General features: G+C 56.8%; 3 protein-coding genes across 3 annotated transcripts; 2 read left to right on the forward strand and 1 right to left on the reverse strand.

Annotated features, from left to right (window-relative positions):
* Nucleotides 1-2942: 2942 nt before the first annotated feature.
* On the forward strand, nt 2943-3794 carry BESB_045800 (putative membrane protein; the record flags this gene model as incomplete). The annotated part of the gene is made up of 1 exon (XM_029363031.1): nt 2943-3794. One exon carries the CDS (start codon nt 2943-2945, stop codon nt 3792-3794), a length of 852 nt encoding a protein of 283 aa, XP_029220397.1.
* A 1969-nt stretch (nt 3795-5763) lies between these two features.
* On the reverse strand, nt 5764-8109 carry BESB_045810 (peptidyl-prolyl cis-trans isomerase; the record flags this gene model as incomplete). The annotated part of the gene is made up of 2 exons (XM_029363032.1): nt 5764-6177; nt 6691-8109. The coding sequence occupies 2 exons, from the start codon at nt 8107-8109 to the stop codon at nt 5764-5766; spliced, it is 1833 nt and encodes a 610-aa protein (XP_029220398.1).
* Nucleotides 8110-12467: 4358 nt separating this feature from the next.
* BESB_045820 (uncharacterized protein) lies at nt 12468-16333 on the forward strand (the record flags this gene model as incomplete). Its single annotated transcript, XM_029363033.1, has 6 exons — nt 12468-13521; nt 13964-14085; nt 14463-14527; nt 14916-15052; nt 15521-15598; nt 16269-16333. 6 exons carry the CDS (start codon nt 12468-12470, stop codon nt 16331-16333), a joined length of 1521 nt encoding a protein of 506 aa, XP_029220399.1.
* Nucleotides 16334-17943: the final 1610 nt, after the last annotated feature.

A 17943-nucleotide genomic window follows, 5' to 3' on the forward strand; every position in this document is an offset into this window, starting at 1 on the left:
GCAGAGTCACAGACGGTCACCTGGCAGCGGCCATAGACACCGAGTGGCTATGGTACGCAGCAAAAGAAATCTTTCTTTGGGAGACGCCGAATCAAGGATTCCGTCTTCGCCCTTCCGTCAGCACGAGCCTGCCTTTAGTGTTGTGCTGGTGTGGTCTCTAGAATCACACCTCCACGAGTTGCCTGCCATCTCTTGGTTTTATCACTTCCCAAAGTCTTTTTTCAGGAGGTATGATAGGGCACTTGGCAACGGTGAAGGATAATTGATTTTGTTCGTTTTCAGATGGCAGCAGAAACACACCTTCATCCATATATATCAAAAACAAGGAACGTCTCTAGCAGGGAAGGGTACAAAAAGCATGGACACGTGAGCATTGCTAACGAGCACCTTCAACCATGAGAAAGCAAGGTATCCTGGCGGAACAAGGAGAAACAGAAGCCGCACGCCACAACGCGCAAGAGAGGCGGCCGAATTCCTCAGTGAGGATGGAGGTGGGGTGGAGTCCGTGTTACATTCTTCATGCGTTCTTGCATACAATAGTAGTTCTACAAAGTGAGCGGATAAAGACTGCTTAACAAGGACGCGGGCGCGCTGTCCGCCCTCTGGGACGGGGTTCCTAGAGCTTGCCAATCTTCACACCAGAATCACTGTTAGATTTTGTCCTGCCCCGCGTGGATTGAACCCTTTTCTGAACAAGAAGCGGAATTTTTTGGCTGGAGTGCTGTCACGATGAGCGTTTTGTTTACAGAATTCCGATAGCATAGGGCCAGGTAGCTGTTGATTACCCTCCTACACACCGTGAGAGCGACACTAGCTCATCTGACGCTCCACGAAGCAAACTGCAAGGCCGTTCGGTGATCACACCGAACGTCGATACGTGATCAGTTCACTGTAGACACCAACGTCCTGGGAAATGGTGCGCATGCTTGACACGTCCACGAAAATACGGAAATACAAGCTGGTCCATGACAACCAGGTTTCGCGATGCCCAATGGTGTCGGGTTCCCTGCTTTCTCCCTGTGGTGGCGGTGACGGCTTCCAGGGCTGTGACTGCGGACCCACGCCTCTGTAGCACGTCGGCTGATACGCTTCGCTGTCATGATTTACCCCTCGCCGATGTGCAGTTGTTCACTTTTCTTCGCCGCATCACCAGGTCGGCGGACCTCTTGATAAGCGCAATGACGAAGCTTTTCCGGCCGCGTGCTGGCGAGCCACAACAGACACCGTGTACCGTGAGTACACTGAGGAGATACTACGGAAAGCTTCACTAGTATCAATGAACGTGCAAGATCTAGCCATGCTCCTGGTGAGCCATTGAATTATAACAGCCGACAACTCCGACTGACAGCCCCAGTTACGTGCGGTACCCGTTGGTTCTGAAGCCCACCGACGTCCCATTCGTGTCTTGAACCCCCGGTGGCGACCGCAGCGCACTTCGACGGCCAACGGCGGACGCTTTCAGCAGCCTCAACGAGACTCGTCGAGCAGTAACGTGTCTTGAGGATATAAACAAAAAAGCCTACCGCCGAAACGGCTCTCAGAGACGCTCAACTCTTACGGTTACGTACTGGCGTGGCACGGCCTCCACTACTCCGCTCCGTTCTCGCTTTTATGTCGTGGGTCCTACCACGCGCATCTGCATGAAGACGGATGATAAGTACGCGAGTTCAACGTGTATGATTTTAGGTTCAAGAGACCCACTCTCCTGGTATGAGACTCCCAGCTGGTCCGCACGTGTTCATCTTTCCCTGCGTGCGCTAGTGGAGCGTGAAACGCTCGAAAACGATACCGTTTCCGCATCTCCCCCTGAATGTTTTTGCTTGCCTCTTCGCCGCTCTTTTCCACCTGGAAGAATGGTAGTCCAACAAAGCAATGAGAACATTCTGCGAAGGAAAGCGTCACACAGCTTCCTCCCGACCGGGATAGCCGTAATACCGCCAGTGGCCGCTTGTACTCGGTGACTAACAGCAGACAGGATCGCGGTACTTACTGTACAAGGTAACAACGGTGAGCAAGTCGACAGCCACCATCTCCGTTACTGCGCTTCGCCGACACAGCATACCGGAAGAAAGTGGCACGCCGCATTCTTCGCATGTTTCTCTTTATACCGACCGCGAATTGGGGTACCGCTGATTTCTTTTTCCGCCCGCCACCCGCCCCACCCCTTCCCTCGCGCTCACGCGCCTCTTGGCGGTGCGAGGTTCCAGCGACAATGTATTGCGTCTTGTGTATGTTGTGAGCACGAGCGCGCGCGCCGCTCTACGGGTATGTTTTCCAGCTGCAGTCGCAGCGATCGCCGCAGCAAGCGAGTCCTTTTCGAGCTCGAGCGTACCGGCAACAAGACTTGGGAAACGGCTCAAGCACCGAGCTGACTGGTTTGTTGGCTTTGTCTCCTGGGTTTTTGAGAGGCTTTTTTTCCATCTTAATACCTCAGTATCTTCAGCGCCCCGTCATCGCGGTGTCTCTGGACCTCCTCCTTGCAAGGAAGCTTGCATAGCCTCGCGGCCGCCTGGGTTTTTTCTTCGCTTTGAACGTCGTTCTTTTTGCCAACGTGTGTTTTCCCTGGCTTTTTACCGTGCCGTCGTCTCTGTCTTCATCCTTTTGCGACTGCGACACGTGGCTTGTTCTGTCCATCGCTCGCCCTTCACGAATCCAAACACTCGTCACGTCGTCTGCTTCCTCCCGCCGGCTGGCCTTTCCTCGTTTCAACGTGATTTCTCGGCCCTGCTGTGTTTGTACTCGTCCCTGCTACGGCTCTGGCCGCCACCTAAGGAGAATAAAGGTCATTTCGTTTGCACGTTCGTCTTCGCTTTCTTGTGCAAGTGACCGGTTTCGTGTGTCCTGCAGCCTGTACCCCTCTGCCTTTTGATTGCGCAAACGCGCTGCCCGTTCTGTTGCTCCAGTGGCTTTTTGTTCCTGGCTTTTCATTCTTTTCTCTCATAATGAAAGGTTTGGGCGCTGGCGGCCCGCCCGGGGGCTACGGAAGCAATGGCGGGGCTTTTGGGTCTTCCGCTGCTTTCGGTTCTTCCATTTCTGGCGGCGGTGTCTTGGGCGGCGTCCTGAGCTCCGTTAGGAAAGTGGAGGTGACCCGCGAACTCGTTTGCAAAGGCACGATTTCCGCTAGCGTCGGAATTGCTATGGGTATCATTGCGTCCCTGATAGTGAACTGCACGCTGGTGGAGATTTCTATGTCTTCGTTCTTTTCGTTTTACTTTGGGCTTCTGTTTGTGACGGTGGGAAGCGTCATCCTGTGGCGCATCCAGGTGACAAGCAAAATGGCTTCTGATATCTCTGCGGGGGAGAGCGACCAGCCTCGTAAGATGCAGCTCCAGTTTTTTGCAGCTTTGATCATTGTGTCGGGAATTCTCTGCTTCGTTCTGAAAAAGAATTGGTTCGTCGGTCTGCATCCGCTCATCAAAGTTCCCCTCTACACGCTGCTTGGCATTTCCGTCGCGTTTGCACTCACCTTTTCGCTCGTAGACATGGTCAACTACCTTCTTGGCTTCTTTCAGTCCGCCGTCGCGAAACCGCTGGTCGAGTCGAAGGACCAAGTGAACCTGGTTCTGTTTATTGCTCTCTTGATGGGGGGCTTGTTCGGATTCATTTTCGGGATTCTCGACGTCGAAGACGAGGTTCAGTACCACGTGCGACTCGCCCTGCTCCGAGAACAACACCTCTGCTACCCCATTGGCGCGGTTCTTGGAGGCCTCGCCGGTCTGGGCAATGAGATTCTGCGCCAAGCCGATGAAGCAAAAATCAGGAAACTCGCGACAGAGTTCGACGAGGAAATCTAGGCGCTCGGGTCCGTGCGGGGGCCGTCCACGGCCATGCCGGGCGACGTAACCCTGGAACAGTGTGGAAGGATGGAGGTGAAGACTGAAACGACGGCGGGAGAGCGACAACAGAGGGAATCCCCAAGCGTTCCCACGGAAGCGCGAGACAGTTGCCAGACGATGGCAAGGCGCGAGGTGCGTTGAAGTGCTGAGAACGCGCAGACGAAGTGCCAGCAAACGAACCCACCTCGAGGCGAAGACGGTGTCGAAGAATTTGCGCGAGCCTCCAAGCCTCACTTGCTCACCTTGACAGAGACAAGAGGCCACCAGCCGTTGCGTGTGGCGAGAAGGGGAAGTTCCTTTCTTGACAGAAGTGGAGGACAAGTTTCTGCCGCTTTAAATGAGCGGAACTCGGTGTACGGGTCCAGCTCTAACACGTATCAAAGTCGCGCAACGCGTGGACGCACTCATGCGCGTCAAACGGTTCGTGCACCGTATGTGTATGCTCTTGACCGCGCGTAGGTGAGCGCCTTGCTTTTTTCTGTGATTCTCGTTCCACCATAAACATTTCTGTGAACATATGTATACGTGCATATGAGTACTGCCAAAAACCTCTACTAGGTCTCTAACTTTCCTTGGAAAGTTTCTTCACCTCTTCGCGACAGCGGGCAGGAGTCCCGAGCCAAACAGCGCTCGACCCTGAAACCTGCGTCTGCGCATGTGCACATACGTGCGACGGCTCACCCGCATGTCTTTGCACGCCAGACCCTAAAGACAGCACCGCCCCTCGACACTCCGAGAAGGGAAGGCCCCCGGGTTCGGCCCCACAACCCCTTTGCGAAGCGGCGACCCATCGTCTCCTCAGCCGCAAGATTCACTCGCGGAGCGTAGACTCTATATGGAGCCAGTCGCTGCAAAAGCCGTGTGTGGCGGACATATCGTGCCTCTCCGTGCCTCACATCCACTCACCAAATTTCCTAGTCGCTCCTGATCTCTCTGTGCATCGAATTCTGGCTCGTCTATCAACATCGTGGCACAGACAAGGGGCGTGCAGCTCAGAGAGGGTGGTGTTCCTTAGATCCATGACCGCGTCTTATATCATAAGCAGGATCAAATATTCCCTGATGCTTTTGTCCTTCTACTCACTTTAGGAGGTACTGCAAGTGTAGTTACCGGTAACGCTGGTATGGATATTGCCCTACATGATACATATATATTGTAGCCCATTTCCATTTCTGCTTCGTTTCTGCCTTTCTATAGGGGATAGGCGGTCGCCGTCGCGGAGGCAGCTCTGCTCTTGGTTGTCTTCATGCTACGACACTTTGGGTGTCTAAACTTTTGTGAAAACGCCGCAGCGCGCGTGGCACGGTCAGCCGTGGGTTACGAGCTACAGAATTCGTATGTCCTCTGTAGCCAGATAGAGCGATCGAAAAGAAATCCAAAAGCTTCCGCAGAGAGGCTCTGCCTGACCGACTTCAGGATCGCGGAGTCCCTCACGGTAGGGGTTCGGCGTGGGGTCACGCCCCGCGCACCGACACCAACGAGGCTCGCGCTTCAGGATTCAGAATTCGAACTTGACGCTTGTGAACTTGGCGTCCGTACCGCTAAAGCAAAAAACAGTGGGCACTTGTGTCACTCTTTAGCACGCAGTATCTCCGTGCCGGAGTCAAACTGACAAAAACAGCCACATAAACGTCACATCGTCCTATAGGCGACGCCGCTACAAGTCGACCACCAGGAAAGGCCCATTTCTCCCAGACACCTCCGCTCGAGTTCCCTTGCGACTTTCCGCGTCGCCTGCGTCCTCCACATGTTAAGAAACTTGACGCCGCCCTGGCGCCCGCCGCGCCCCTGCCTCTCGCGTCAGCGTGGGTCTCTGCCTGCCTCGGCGTTCGCGGCGAGGACTGCGGCGCCGCATTTTCGGAGGCTCAGGCGGTTCCACGCGGTGAGGTGGTGCCTGAGCCTGCGCGGAGTGCGCGGAGACCCCAGATCACCACTTGGGGACGTTTCGCACGCCGTCTGGGTTGGCGCGGCCCTGCTGTTTCCTGCGCTCCTCCGCGCGTCGTCTTTTCTGTTCGTCGCTGAGGCCCTTGAGGGGATCCATGACCACGACGGAGCCCGCCGCGCGAACTTGGTCGAGTTCGTACGCCCGCGCGCTGTCGACTGCGAACCGCAGGCCCCCACTCTGTAGCCAGGACCCATCGCTTTCTTCGATTTCTTCGTCGAGATCCGGAAGCAGCGCGTTCAAGGTCCCAGCCTCCGCCTTCGCGGCCTTCCCCGCCAACGTGCGCGATCCTCCGCGACCGCCGCCCTTAGCCCCCGGAAAGGTCGACTCCACGGAGGCCTCCCTGTCGAACGCAGACGACGCAGAGCCAGACGACCCCCGAGCCCGCAAACGCCGCAGCTGACGCGCAGAAAAAGCAGACACACGCAGAAAGCAAGATGCGGCAAACGCAGTAGACAGGCACACGCGACTGAGAGGCAGACACGGCGAAAGACAGGCCACGAAGGCTCGAAATGATTTACTATCCGGAGTTTCACACGCCAAAGCACCAGGGACTGTGGAGACCCCACACACCAACCAAGACTACACCGGACACACGACCGACCTCACAAAGTTCGTATCTACCACTCCACTCGACTCGCCTTTCGCCGGGTCGCCTCTCTGCCCTCTCTTCTGCCCCCGCGCTTTCGTTTTTCTGTGCGGTTCAACACCTGGCCATGTCGCAGGCTTCCACCCTTCGTTTGCGTATTTCGTGAACCTGTGTCGATCGCTCGCCTGCACGCCGACTAACCCTTCTGCGGTGCATCTCTCCTTTTCTTCCGCTTTGCTTCTCTTCTCGTGCAAGAGAGGCCTCCAGCCCCCTGCTGTACTCGCGTTTCGTTGTCCGCTTTCTTCTGCTTTCGGCTGGCTCACCTGCTCTGTGAAACGATCGAGCTTCTGAAGCGTCGTTTCCTGCCGCTGCTTGCTACCTTGATCTCTCTTCTTGATCAGGAACATCTGCCGCCGTTTTTCGGCCTCCGTCATGAGATCGCTGTTCGCCACTTCCTCCCGCGCCGCACGAGATCCTCTGCCGTCGGCGCCTCCGCCCCTGAGCCGCCGCAACCCTTCCACGATGCGGCGTGTCTCGCCGACCGCTGCGCCTTGGCTTCTTTCTCCCCTCTCTTCGTCCTTTCCACCTTCGCGCTCGTCGTCTGAGGACGACGGAGAAGCGGATCGGCTCTCGCGGGCATTTTCGCTCGCGTCCTCCTCGCTTCCGCGCGCGCGTCGGTCACTCGATTCGCTGCCGCCCAGCTGGTCGCGAGGACCGGAAGAAGCGGACAGCGCCGCCAGACGGGCTCGGACGCTGGAAAGCGCCGCGCCGCCGCCTTCACGCAACTTCTCTGTCAACCGCCAGTCCGCGTCTCCCTCCTCCTCCTCTTCCTCTCCGGTGTGGCTCTCTCTGAGAAGCTGGAGGTCGCTGAGCAGGTCATGCGCGCTCAGAGTTTTCCGCTTCTTTTGCGCTGCTTCGCCTGCGCTCTCGCCCTCACTGTTTTCGTCAAAGGAGAGCAGCTTCTTGTCTGCCTTCTTCAGTTTTTCCCGCGCCTCTTTCTCCTCGTCTTCCCTGTCGCTCTTCTTCCGCTGGCTGCCCGCGGCGCGACGGCTCCCTACCACCTCTGCGCCTCGCGTCCTCTTCCGCGTCTCGCGCTCCTCGCCCGGCGCAGCCTGGGGGTCGCAGGGGAGTGCAGGCAGTCTTCTGGGGACGATGTCCTCGAAGGGGTTCCACAGCACCTCGACGCCTTTGATGACCGGCGGACTCTCGGGTCTGTCCTCTTTGCCCACTTGGAGTTCGTTGAATTTCATCAAGTTGTACAGCGTGTGTCCAGTGACCTTTCCAAAGAGAGTGTACGCATTGTTGAGGACGTCTGCGCGGCCGAGCGTGATGAAGAACTGGTTGCCGTTTGTCCCCAGGGCCTTGCCGCCTTTCGTCTTCTCGCTCGAGAAGGAAGACGCGGAGGACGAAGAGGCGCCCCGCCCCAAGTTGGCGACGCCGACGAGACCGCGGTAGCGAAACTTGAGGCGCGGATGCAGCTCGACCTCGAAGGGCTGTTCGTCGAACGTGGTGTCGCCGCCGCCGCGTCCCGTGCCCGTGGGGTCGCCGCCTTGGATGATAAAGTCCTTCACGACGCGGTGGAAAATCGTGTTGGTGTAGTAGCCCTCCAGGCACAGCTGCAGGAAATTCCGACACGCCTTCGGGCACTCGCGCGTCCACAGCTCCACGTCCAAGTCTCCCAGCGAGGTGTGCAGCACCACCTTGCCGCGCGTGGAGGGCTCATTGACATACACTTCAGACATCTTGGCTGCGGACAGCGCGACGGGAAGCGCAGGCAGGAAAGACTCACAACAGAGAGACAAACAATACCTCAAGCAGCCATCAGCGGGGGGGCGGCAGGGAGTGAAGGAGACAGCCGGAGCGCGAGAGACAGCGAGGAGAAGTCACAAGCTGAAGAATACAAGAGGAACCTCGTGCACAGAGACAGCGGAACCGCAGTATCGAGATTACAGCCGAGGAAAAACGGCACATCGACGACCTCATCTGCGGCTAACCGGCAAGTAAGGCTGAAAAACAAAGACATCAAAGAAGGATGAAGCAGGTCCCAGCGCAAGACTCGCGCTAAACGTATGGAAAACGCCGCGGCATTGCAGGTCCCCGAGCAAAGCGGGCTCGCCAACTGAGCAGGCTACAGCTGGCGCAGAAAGGCGCTTTAGAGTTTTGGGGTAACGAGACAGGGCGACGCCACAAGCTCAAACAACCGGCTGCCGCAGGACAGCCCTTTATTTGTTTATTCCATTTCACCCTTTCTCTCGCTTTTCCCTTCTAGTATGAAGGCTGCCGCCAGCGGTTGTGCGTTTCTACGAGCCTTCGCTGCGCGCCTCCGACTTTTCTCCCTCCGGGGCTCCACTATTCACGCGGCACCCTGTTTTTCTGTATCCCGCCCCAGTTCCAAGATTTTCGAGGTTTTGATCCTTTCCCGCCCTGTCGTTTTCCCCTCGGAGTGAACGGAGGTATTCGAGAGGTGGAACGCGCCTAAGACCTCATGTGGCGCCCTCTTCGCGGCTTTGCCCGCAGTAGTAGTTTACCCTCCGCGGACCGTTGCCCGTGTTCTACGCTACCATCGAACGCGCGGATTACGTCAAGTCTAGCTATATAAACAGCAGAGTATGAATTCACATTGCCGCGGGCTGCCCAGCAGCGGCTGCCTCCAGCACGCAAGCAAAACGACGGCATGCGGTCACACACACATTACGCCTCTCATGCATACTCACTCCTGTACGATTCCCTACGTTGTAAACGAGCGTCGTCTGTTGCTCAGAATTCAGTGATACAGGATCGTTATCAAGATTCGCGATCAACATCGCGGCGCACGATGCACTAGCGCTATTGATCGCCGCTGTCTGGCGTTCTCCTCTCTTGCGGGAAGCACCAATCACAGACGCTCGCCTACTACCTGCGCAGCCTTCTTCGTTAGCTTGAAAACGAGCCTCCTGAAGGGCATGAAGGAGATACACTATACAGACGGCGACCTCCATTTTGTCAGTAGCGTACAGGGGTAGGTACGAGTAAGCCCCTCTGACGATCATTAATATCGCGGCTGCTAAAATGCCGTGGCAACCGTAAAGCCCGCCCAAACGTAGGCATAGGCAACGAGTGCTGCACTACACCGTGCTGTATATCGTATGACCGCCAGAATAACTTGGGAGAAGTCATATTTGATGATTGGAACCCCTGAGAATGTACAGAAGTAGTCGAACTCGTGATACAGTTAAGATAATCGAGGAACCTCAGAAAACTAGGCAGACGGTGACTTTTGATTTGAGCATGATCCATTTGGTATTGCGCCCTCTCAGCCGCGCAACGAGAAAAAGAGGCTGGCGCGTGTTTTATCACACTTGGCAGTGTAGCCGAAACGCATTGTGCATATAAGGGCAATACCCGTTAGGAGGCTTGCTGGGACACAACCATGCCAACACGAAGAGCTCCTCATACAAGCACGAGCCTGAAGTAGAGTGAGCTGATTCTCCGCTGTGTCTTTAGACAGCACAGCGGAAAATGCCTCAAACGCCGGCGCAAGAGCCAAGAGATAGACGACTGGTTGCGCTCCGGCGCACACTCCGCCTCCTATCTCCTGCAGAGATCTTAGTAACTTGTAAATGAAGACGGAATCGGCTGCGCGACGCATCCGGAAAAGAGGCCTCAGGTGTACTGAGGAAAAGCTTGATAGACTCCGTATATGATGCACTGTCGTATCCGAACACATGGACGTTTATCTGTACATACTGCATGAACTAGATATTCATACCTGCACTACATGCGCATACAAGAACGCTAATGCAACTGACCTTCGACATTTTGGCCATTGACTCACAGAAACCTGCATTTTCACTTCTTTATCCCATAACTGCGGATGCGTCCAGATTTCACATCACTGCTCCATTCGTATACGGGTGTCCACCAGTAACGTACAATGGTGCTGATGCATCAAGCCTGACAAGTACCTTGAACACAGATGTTTCACGTGAGTGCGCAAGCGTGCATATTTGTGAAGCTGTGATCTTCATTATGTATATGTGCATCTACAGTTCCAAGATAAAGTGGTTTTCTACGGGTGAAGGTAGGTGGTTTCGGGAGTCCAGTTTCTGATGACCGAGATCACCTGCGCTTCACTGTCACAACAGGACACTTTCCATCAAGGCAGCGCAGAGCAAAAACGTTCATGCTTCGTACGAATGGTTGTCCTGCTCTTGCTGCTCCTCGCTGCGCTCCGTTTTTAGGGAAGCCTGCGTTCACTGCTTGACGCGTGCCTCCCCTTTCGTCTCTAGTCAACCAAACGAATACACAGTGGATCTCTGCTTCGAACACTTTATTTCTCGTTTTCGATACTAAACCTGTTCTCTGTTAGTCCCCCTGGGAAGTGCGTCTAACCATTCGACTCTTCGCGATTTTTCCCCACTATTCGTCTCCATTGTTCTTTCTCACGAGCCGCGCCCGGTTTTGTAGCGGCCAGAAGACTGACTTCAAGGCCTTGGAATGTCGCATTTCTTCCACCAGATACATGCCCGCTCCCCTTCGTGCGCCAAGTTCCTAGATCTCTGAGTGCAGACTACGAGTTGCTTTATAACTAAAGTCGTGGTTTCTTTTCCCGCGGCGGGTCATGTGTAACTGCTTGTGCATGCGACGACTGCCTGAAGGAGATCGTCAGGACGTTTTTCCTACAAGCGCTTGACGCGAAGAGGCGATCGAACACCTGGTTTTATCCTCGTCTGCTCTATTCGTGTTCCTGTTTCTGCTCCTCCGTCACGTCTCCTCGGCAGCTGGCTTCCCCAGGTGCCTCTCCGCCTGTGTCTTTGTCCGCGATTCCTTCCCTGCTCGCAACGCCCACGGCTGATGCAGCGAAGATAGACGATCCGACGAAGATAAAACAGATAGCCGCCGTTTTTCTCCGTGATTCCTCAATGAGCGGATAAAAGGGGACACTTAGCCCTTCCTTCAACTCTGGGCTAGCGTGCGCGGGGGCTACGGCGCGGCAGCCTGCATGCGGCGACGGCAGACGCGTACCAGAGTTCTCCGTAGGGATCAGCAGCTTTTCCAGTGGAGGTCTGCGCACATGCGCGTGGCTTGGTCGGCGTACCGGCGCTTCATTTTTCGTTTTAGCTGTCCTTATCCACACCCCTTTCCGGGCCTTCACCTTTTTGCACGAGAACGGAGATAATCACCGTTCTGCTCTGCATCGCTTCTCTTTTGCCGCTCTCGCAAAAAGAGGTGCCCGCCAAAGACGCAGAAACGGGGGTCGCAGCAGGGCGCCGGGAATGGCGTTTTGCTTTTCTCCATCACAGAGGAAGATCTTTCGGTGATTCCTACGAATTTTTTTTCTGACCGTCGTTCCTTTTCTTGTCGCCGCGCCAGCAGGCTTCTTCTGCTTTTTGATCGCTGGATTGGAGGCCACGTGCGTTGGTTTCTCGCGCGTCCGGGCTGCAGAGAGACCGCCCGAGGACGGCGCTCATTCCACCAGGCGGAAAGACGCGTTTCGGCTGATATCCGAAATTGCGCCTGCAGCTTCGAGCTCAGATACTTTGTGTCTGATGCCTTGGAAGCCGTGTGCGTTCTTGCGCGGGCCTTCGGCTGTCTAGGGCTTAACAGTGGCTCCAGACACCGCGCCGCTGTTAAGCCCTAGGCAGACGAGGGAAACCCCCGATGGAGGCGCTGGTCGGTTTCTGCAAACCACAATACTCGGATGAACAGACGGGAGGCACGGAGAGACTGCGGGAGTGGAATCAGTGAGAAAGACCCCGCTTCTTCGTGCCGCTGTTGTCCAAGGCGACCTGCCTCTCCTGGCTTCACTGACTCGCTTCGGCACACCGCTGGTACCTCGTGCACCGCTCCAGCCTGCACCTTGTCAATTGCCCCCCCCCCCCCCCCCACCCCCCCCCCCGCCCGTCGCTGCCACTGTTTTCTCTCGTGTCCGACTCCGCACAGCTGGCTGCCTGCGTTTACTGGACTTTTCTCGTCGCTCCGCTCTCCGCGCTTCCCGTCCTGTCCCTACTTGTCCCCCCTCCCGCGCCCGGGTGCGCATTCGCTTCCGGGGCTTTATCGTTCTGGTTTTCTTGGCCTCTTCCTGAGTTCTCTCTGTCTGTTCCTACGCCTTGTCTCCACAATGTCTGCGGACGTGAGCGGCAAGCCTGCCGCACCGGCGTCGTTCATTTGTGCGGCCGTGGAGGCGCGCGAGGAAGACGCGTCGCCAGTCTCTTCGGTGACCTACTCGGCGCACCTGGACACAGCCGGGTCGCTCGTCGGGGTCGCCTCCCCCGACCGGCTCGCGGGGCCCGCCGCGGGCGCGGCGAGCCCCAAAGGTGGAGACGGCGCGGCGGCGCGCATGGATCTGCACACAAAGTCGGCGGGCGTGGAGACCCCGGGGCGTGACCCCAGCGGCGGCTCGAGCTGCAGCGGCGTCCTCGGGTCCAACAGCCCTACGGCGGCAGGCGGCACGCACGGCGGCTTTTCGTCGCCGGGTCTGCGTGCGACGTCGCCCCCCCGCGCAGACCCGACCAAGTTCGCGGCGGTCGCGCGGCCGCACGCGCTTGCCGCAGCCGGCGGCCTGGAGTCGGGCGGCGGCGGGAGCTCTTCGCGGGGGGACGCGGTTCTCCCCGACGTGGTCATGATTAAGTTGGTGATTTACGCCGGGATGAACATGGAGGGCCGGAAGCTGTACTGCAAATTCTACCACGGCAACTGCAAACACAAGACCTCCGCGGCGGCGGCGCGGCGGAATCCGGAGTGGAAGGAATGGTTTTCGATTGCACACTTCCCGCTCAAACAGACGCCGATTCTCCGCATCGAGGTCTGGGGTGGAGGCTTCCTGGGCAAAGAAGTCAAAGGCTTCTGCGACGTCGACCTCTCGCCCGTGCTCTACGACTCCATCCTCATCGACGGCCTCTACGACGTGCGCGGATGCGGCGGTCAAATCAGGGTGAAGCTGATCAACATGGATCTGCTCCCGCGCTGGGAACGGACGATCGCGGCGGAGGCGGCGCTGCGCGCCATCGGCGAAGACGACCCCGAAGGCGTCCTCGCGCTCATGGTCGATGACCTCAAACGGCGATTCCCCGCCGTCCCGTACGAGGAAATCGCAGTTACTCTCCGCGCGCACGACTGGAAAAAGGCTCTCGCCGCCACCGAGCTCGCAAACCGCGGTCCACAAAGAGTCAAAGGTACGCACACAACCGCCCACGGAGCGCTCACACTCCACAGCTCCGCACCTCTACACGTCGCGCTTTATTTTCCTATTCAGAGGTGTCCCGCCGCAGACGCCGCCTCCCTCCACGAAACACCCGCACCCCGAAGGGGATCTGGGCGTCGCCGCGCTGCCCTCTCTCTGGAGAGCGCTGCGGATCCGCGCGCGCATCGACCTACGTGTGCCGTGCGCCGGTTTCGCCCCCCCCCCCCCCCCCCTCCCCCCGCTCGTCTTCCGCTGTCTGTCTCCCGCCTATTGGCATACGCATGCATATGCGGTGTTTGCGCGCTGCCGTCGCCCTGGTCTTCGTTATTCTTTCCTTACGACGTCGCCTCGGTGACAAATCACGCCTTGCCGTCCGCCCGGGATGCGTCTTCCCATGCCGTGTATTTACGCCCTCTTTGATGGGTCTTGCGCAGCCACGCTCGCCATCAGGAAGCACCGCACCATGGCGGTCGACGGCCCTGGGCAGGGCTGTTTGTCGCTCAATCTTAGCGGCGCCGCGGACTCTGCGAAGCACGAGAGCTTCATGGAACGCAAGGTGAGTTTGGTGCGAGTTACGCGTTGGAATCGGCTGCATCCGCTCGTGTGTCCGCACGAGCATGCACTGACGAGCTCGGGGCTGCGGCAGCGGATGGCGGGACGAACTCTCGCGCGGGGGGCGTGCCTCTCAGGGCGGGTTCTTACGCCCGGCCTCTGTTTGTCGCGGCAGTCCGCGGACTGTGTGCGGCTCTGTCGCCCACAACGGCACCTTCGCGTGTCCTGGCTGTCGGGTTCCGGCGCTGTACACATGCTCGTGCGTAGTCTGGCAGATAGACTTGCGTATCGGTTGAGACGGCGCGAGCCGACGCGCAAGGGACGAGAGCTGGCGCAAACACACTCCGGGGGTCGCGCCTTGTTTGCTTCGTGTCTTCTCAGAAACGCCAACAGATTCGCGAGGTTGCCAGGATGTTGCCGGATGTTGATGTCGAAGAAGTCGAATTGTAAGTCTCAGTGCTATCGCGATGCGACGCTCGGGTCGACGTATTCATCTCGTTGATAGCTGTGATGTGTGCAGACCCCCGGGGGAGACAGCTGTTAACACACGCGCGTTCTCACGTCCCGAGGTGAAAGGGCTGTTTATGTGGGCATCGAGATACCTATATGTAGGCTTATGTATCTATATTCCTGCCCGTACCTACCGGTGTGCATTGTGAACAGATACCGGCGCCCAGCGCGCAGGCAGCCATGGCCTTAGTACCGCTCTATACTTATACGCGTGCAGATCTGCCACGCAAGTCGCAGGCAAGCAGCTGGCGCTGGTGGGTGGCATGTTCAAGCGACCCTTTCGCTCCACTCTCTGTTTCGTTGCTCTGTGTTTTGCGTTTTTAGCACGCTGCGAGCAAACAATTGGAATCTGTGTGCGGCTGTGGACGAGCTGATCCTTGCGCACCGCGATACTGAGGCGCAGCCCGAGTCGAAAACCGAAGACATCAGAATCACAAAACTTGAAACGCTTGCTCAAGCCGGTAAGCCACATATACATCTATATATGCACATTGTGTCTGTGTACATGCACGCCGATGATTAGATGTCATATATATATATATATATATATGAGATCTCGTCCCATGGTGAGGTTTGCGGATATGGGGTAACGAAGTGCACTAACTCGGACTGAGGCTGTACGACGGTATGCTCAACTTTGCATCGGCATATCAGCTCGTGGTGCCTGCACACAGACATAGGCGTGAGGTGAAGAGATTCTGATGAAGCAGTATGCTCCCGTTCACGTAGTCCATCTGTACGCAAGGTGTTTTCTTCGCGGATAAAAAAATATGTATATTATAATACACATGTATCTTCATGTATTTTATGTACGCACGCCTTTGCGTAAGTGTTTGGGAGGTGCAGACAGCACCCGACGGGCAGTCTTTTGGTGTTTTCTCATCTTCATACAATTCATGGTGTTGCTTTCCTTTTCTGGTCATCTCCAGGTGGATTTGTGGCGGTTGAGCAGCACAAGGGCAGCCTGGAAGTGCGACATTCGTCTGCGCTTCGTCCTGTGCGCGAAGGTACGTCGAGGGTTTATCTTTTTGTCTTTTTTTATGCCGATGGCTGCTTTCTGTTTGACTGATTTGTTTCTTCGTTCCTAGTCGCCAGTGTGTTCTGTGTTCGCTTACGGATATTGTGCGTGTTTCGTCCGCGCGCTCCTTACGCCCACTCCTGGCTTGTTTTGCCATCTATCCCACACACCGGTAAAAGACGAGGTGTGCCCGGAATAGATTCATGGAAATTTGGTCTGTTCTACAAACCGTGCTAGCACAGTAGAACTTCGTTTGATAACGTCTTAGAGTGCCGCGCTTCGCTCGGTTCGAAGAGCTGCTTTCTGTGCGTGCGCTCTGATGCCGCTGACCGTGCACCTGCCTCTTTGCCTCCGTGAAGTGGCGGCGCTAACCAGCGCATATTTTTAGACTGATCTGCACGAACACCTCTCAAAAGGGTCGTTTGGGGGGAGTGACGTTTTCGTTTTCAGTTTTTCTGTTCGCCTCCTTATGCTAGCGCTGCAACCCATTCGGCGTCAGACACAGCGCGGGGCCTACCTCGTAGCCCGTTTCTTCCCCGTCTGAAGGTCCACGATTTTCCATCAGTCAAACTTTCACTTAGCATATGAAACGCTGCGAGAGCGTTTCTTCCCAGTTCGAGTGGCAAAGACGCACGTTTGTGTTGTTTGCTCTGTTCCAGGCGTAGGAGACAAGAAGTTCCAGCAGCGCCGCATGGTGTTTGAGAGAGAGAAGCCGAACGCGTAAAATCCGCATGCGTTTTTTTTTCTGCCCTTCCTGAACCTCGCCTGGCGCTGCGAGCCCGTTGCAGCGCTTTCCACAGGCTCCTGACGAAGGCGACCGGGAGGACGGGCGTTGTGTCATGCCGCGCTACGGAACGTTCGGGGGAAGAATCAATATGTGCAGTGCGCGCGGTCAGTAGTTGCCAGTTGTTTCAGGTGCAGGCCGGCGAGTCTCTCCCGGCGTTGCATGCGGCGAGACGACTGCCGATGACTCCGGTGATGAGTTGTGGCATCCGGCTGCGGAGACGCCCGCATACGTGTACGCGAGGCGCTTCGTGGGTTCACTTTCTGTCGTCTCGCTGTCTGTCTGCTTCCATCTGGTTTCGTTTCGTCTCCGAACAAGGGAGACGCGGTAGAAGTCTCAAGCAAGAAAAGATCTTTGTTCGTGGGCCGCCCAGGTGAGGAGAAAAAGCGCGGCAGACGCAGCGTGGAAGCAAACCGCCGCAATGAAGGGGAGCCGCGCGCGGCGAGACGAAATGGGCGGAGGGAAGAAAGACGAACGGCGTGGTGGTGTGTGTGGGGGGGGGCGGGGGGAAAAGGAAAGGGCAGGGCTGAGGTTGAGAAAGACCCCGGCGCATGAAAAAGTCCGTTGAGGAGGGCAGGAGCTCCGACCGTGAGGAGCGTCGTGAACTACGCGTGCGATGGCAGGGCGGCAAGCAGGGGAACGCAATAGCCGCGTTGGAAAGGCGACCCCCAAGGTAGGGGGAGGCCTCATCGCGTGAACGCATTCAGGGGGATTCCGATAGAAGAGATAGAAGTAATACCTTTTTTTAGACGCTCGAGCGACGCGTTCCTTTCTGTAAAGATAGAAAAGGCAGGTGGCTTACCGGGTCAAGCGAAGGCCATACGGAGAATACAGGAGACGCAGAGAGGAGGCGGAGGAGGAAACAAAAGAGAACGAGTGGCGGCAGCAGTGAAATAAATCAAAACAAGCACAGAAGAAGTATGTGCTCGAGCTTGTGGCGGGGAGTCTGCACATGGCAGCCCTGCGAGGTGCAAGAATTCCTGAAGGAAGAGTTCTGTGTTGCGATCCTTCAGCGTGCCGTCATGGTTTTTGTTCGGTTTTCCCTCGCTTCTCGCCTCCGTACCGTCGTCCGTTCCGTTTTTGTCGTTTTATTTTTCGTGACTTTCTGCTTTCCCGTTATGCGTGCTTTCCGCGGATGCGTGCGTCACCACTGCCGGCGTTTGGCTTCCTCACCTGGGACGCTAAACCGCCAACTCGCTGGGTCGGAGCGGTTCACGCCGCCGCTGTTGGCCTCGCGATGCTGCTGGGAGTTCGGAGCTGTCTGCAGGCTAGTCTGATTGATGCGGTTGTCACCTCGCACTCTCCTCGTCCCGCACCTCCGTCGTCCTGCATGATTTTCCATTTTCAGGTGGTATTTTCTGTTCGATCATCGCCTGCGCGCGCCATTTTTCAGCACCACCCTTGCCTGTCTATGACTTATCGCCTTGCGACCAAAGCGTCTGTCTGCGCGGCCATCACAGCGAGCCGAAGTACGCGATCAAAAACTTTTCGTTCGGGGGCAGGGAGGCCCGCCGCCCTTGAGCATTGTCCCATTACGCGGTCATCGCCGA

The sequence above is a fragment of the Besnoitia besnoiti genome, chromosome III, assembly GCF_002563875.1.
Source record: "Besnoitia besnoiti strain Bb-Ger1 chromosome III, whole genome shotgun sequence".
Lineage (NCBI taxonomy): Eukaryota > Apicomplexa > Conoidasida > Eucoccidiorida > Sarcocystidae > Besnoitia > Besnoitia besnoiti.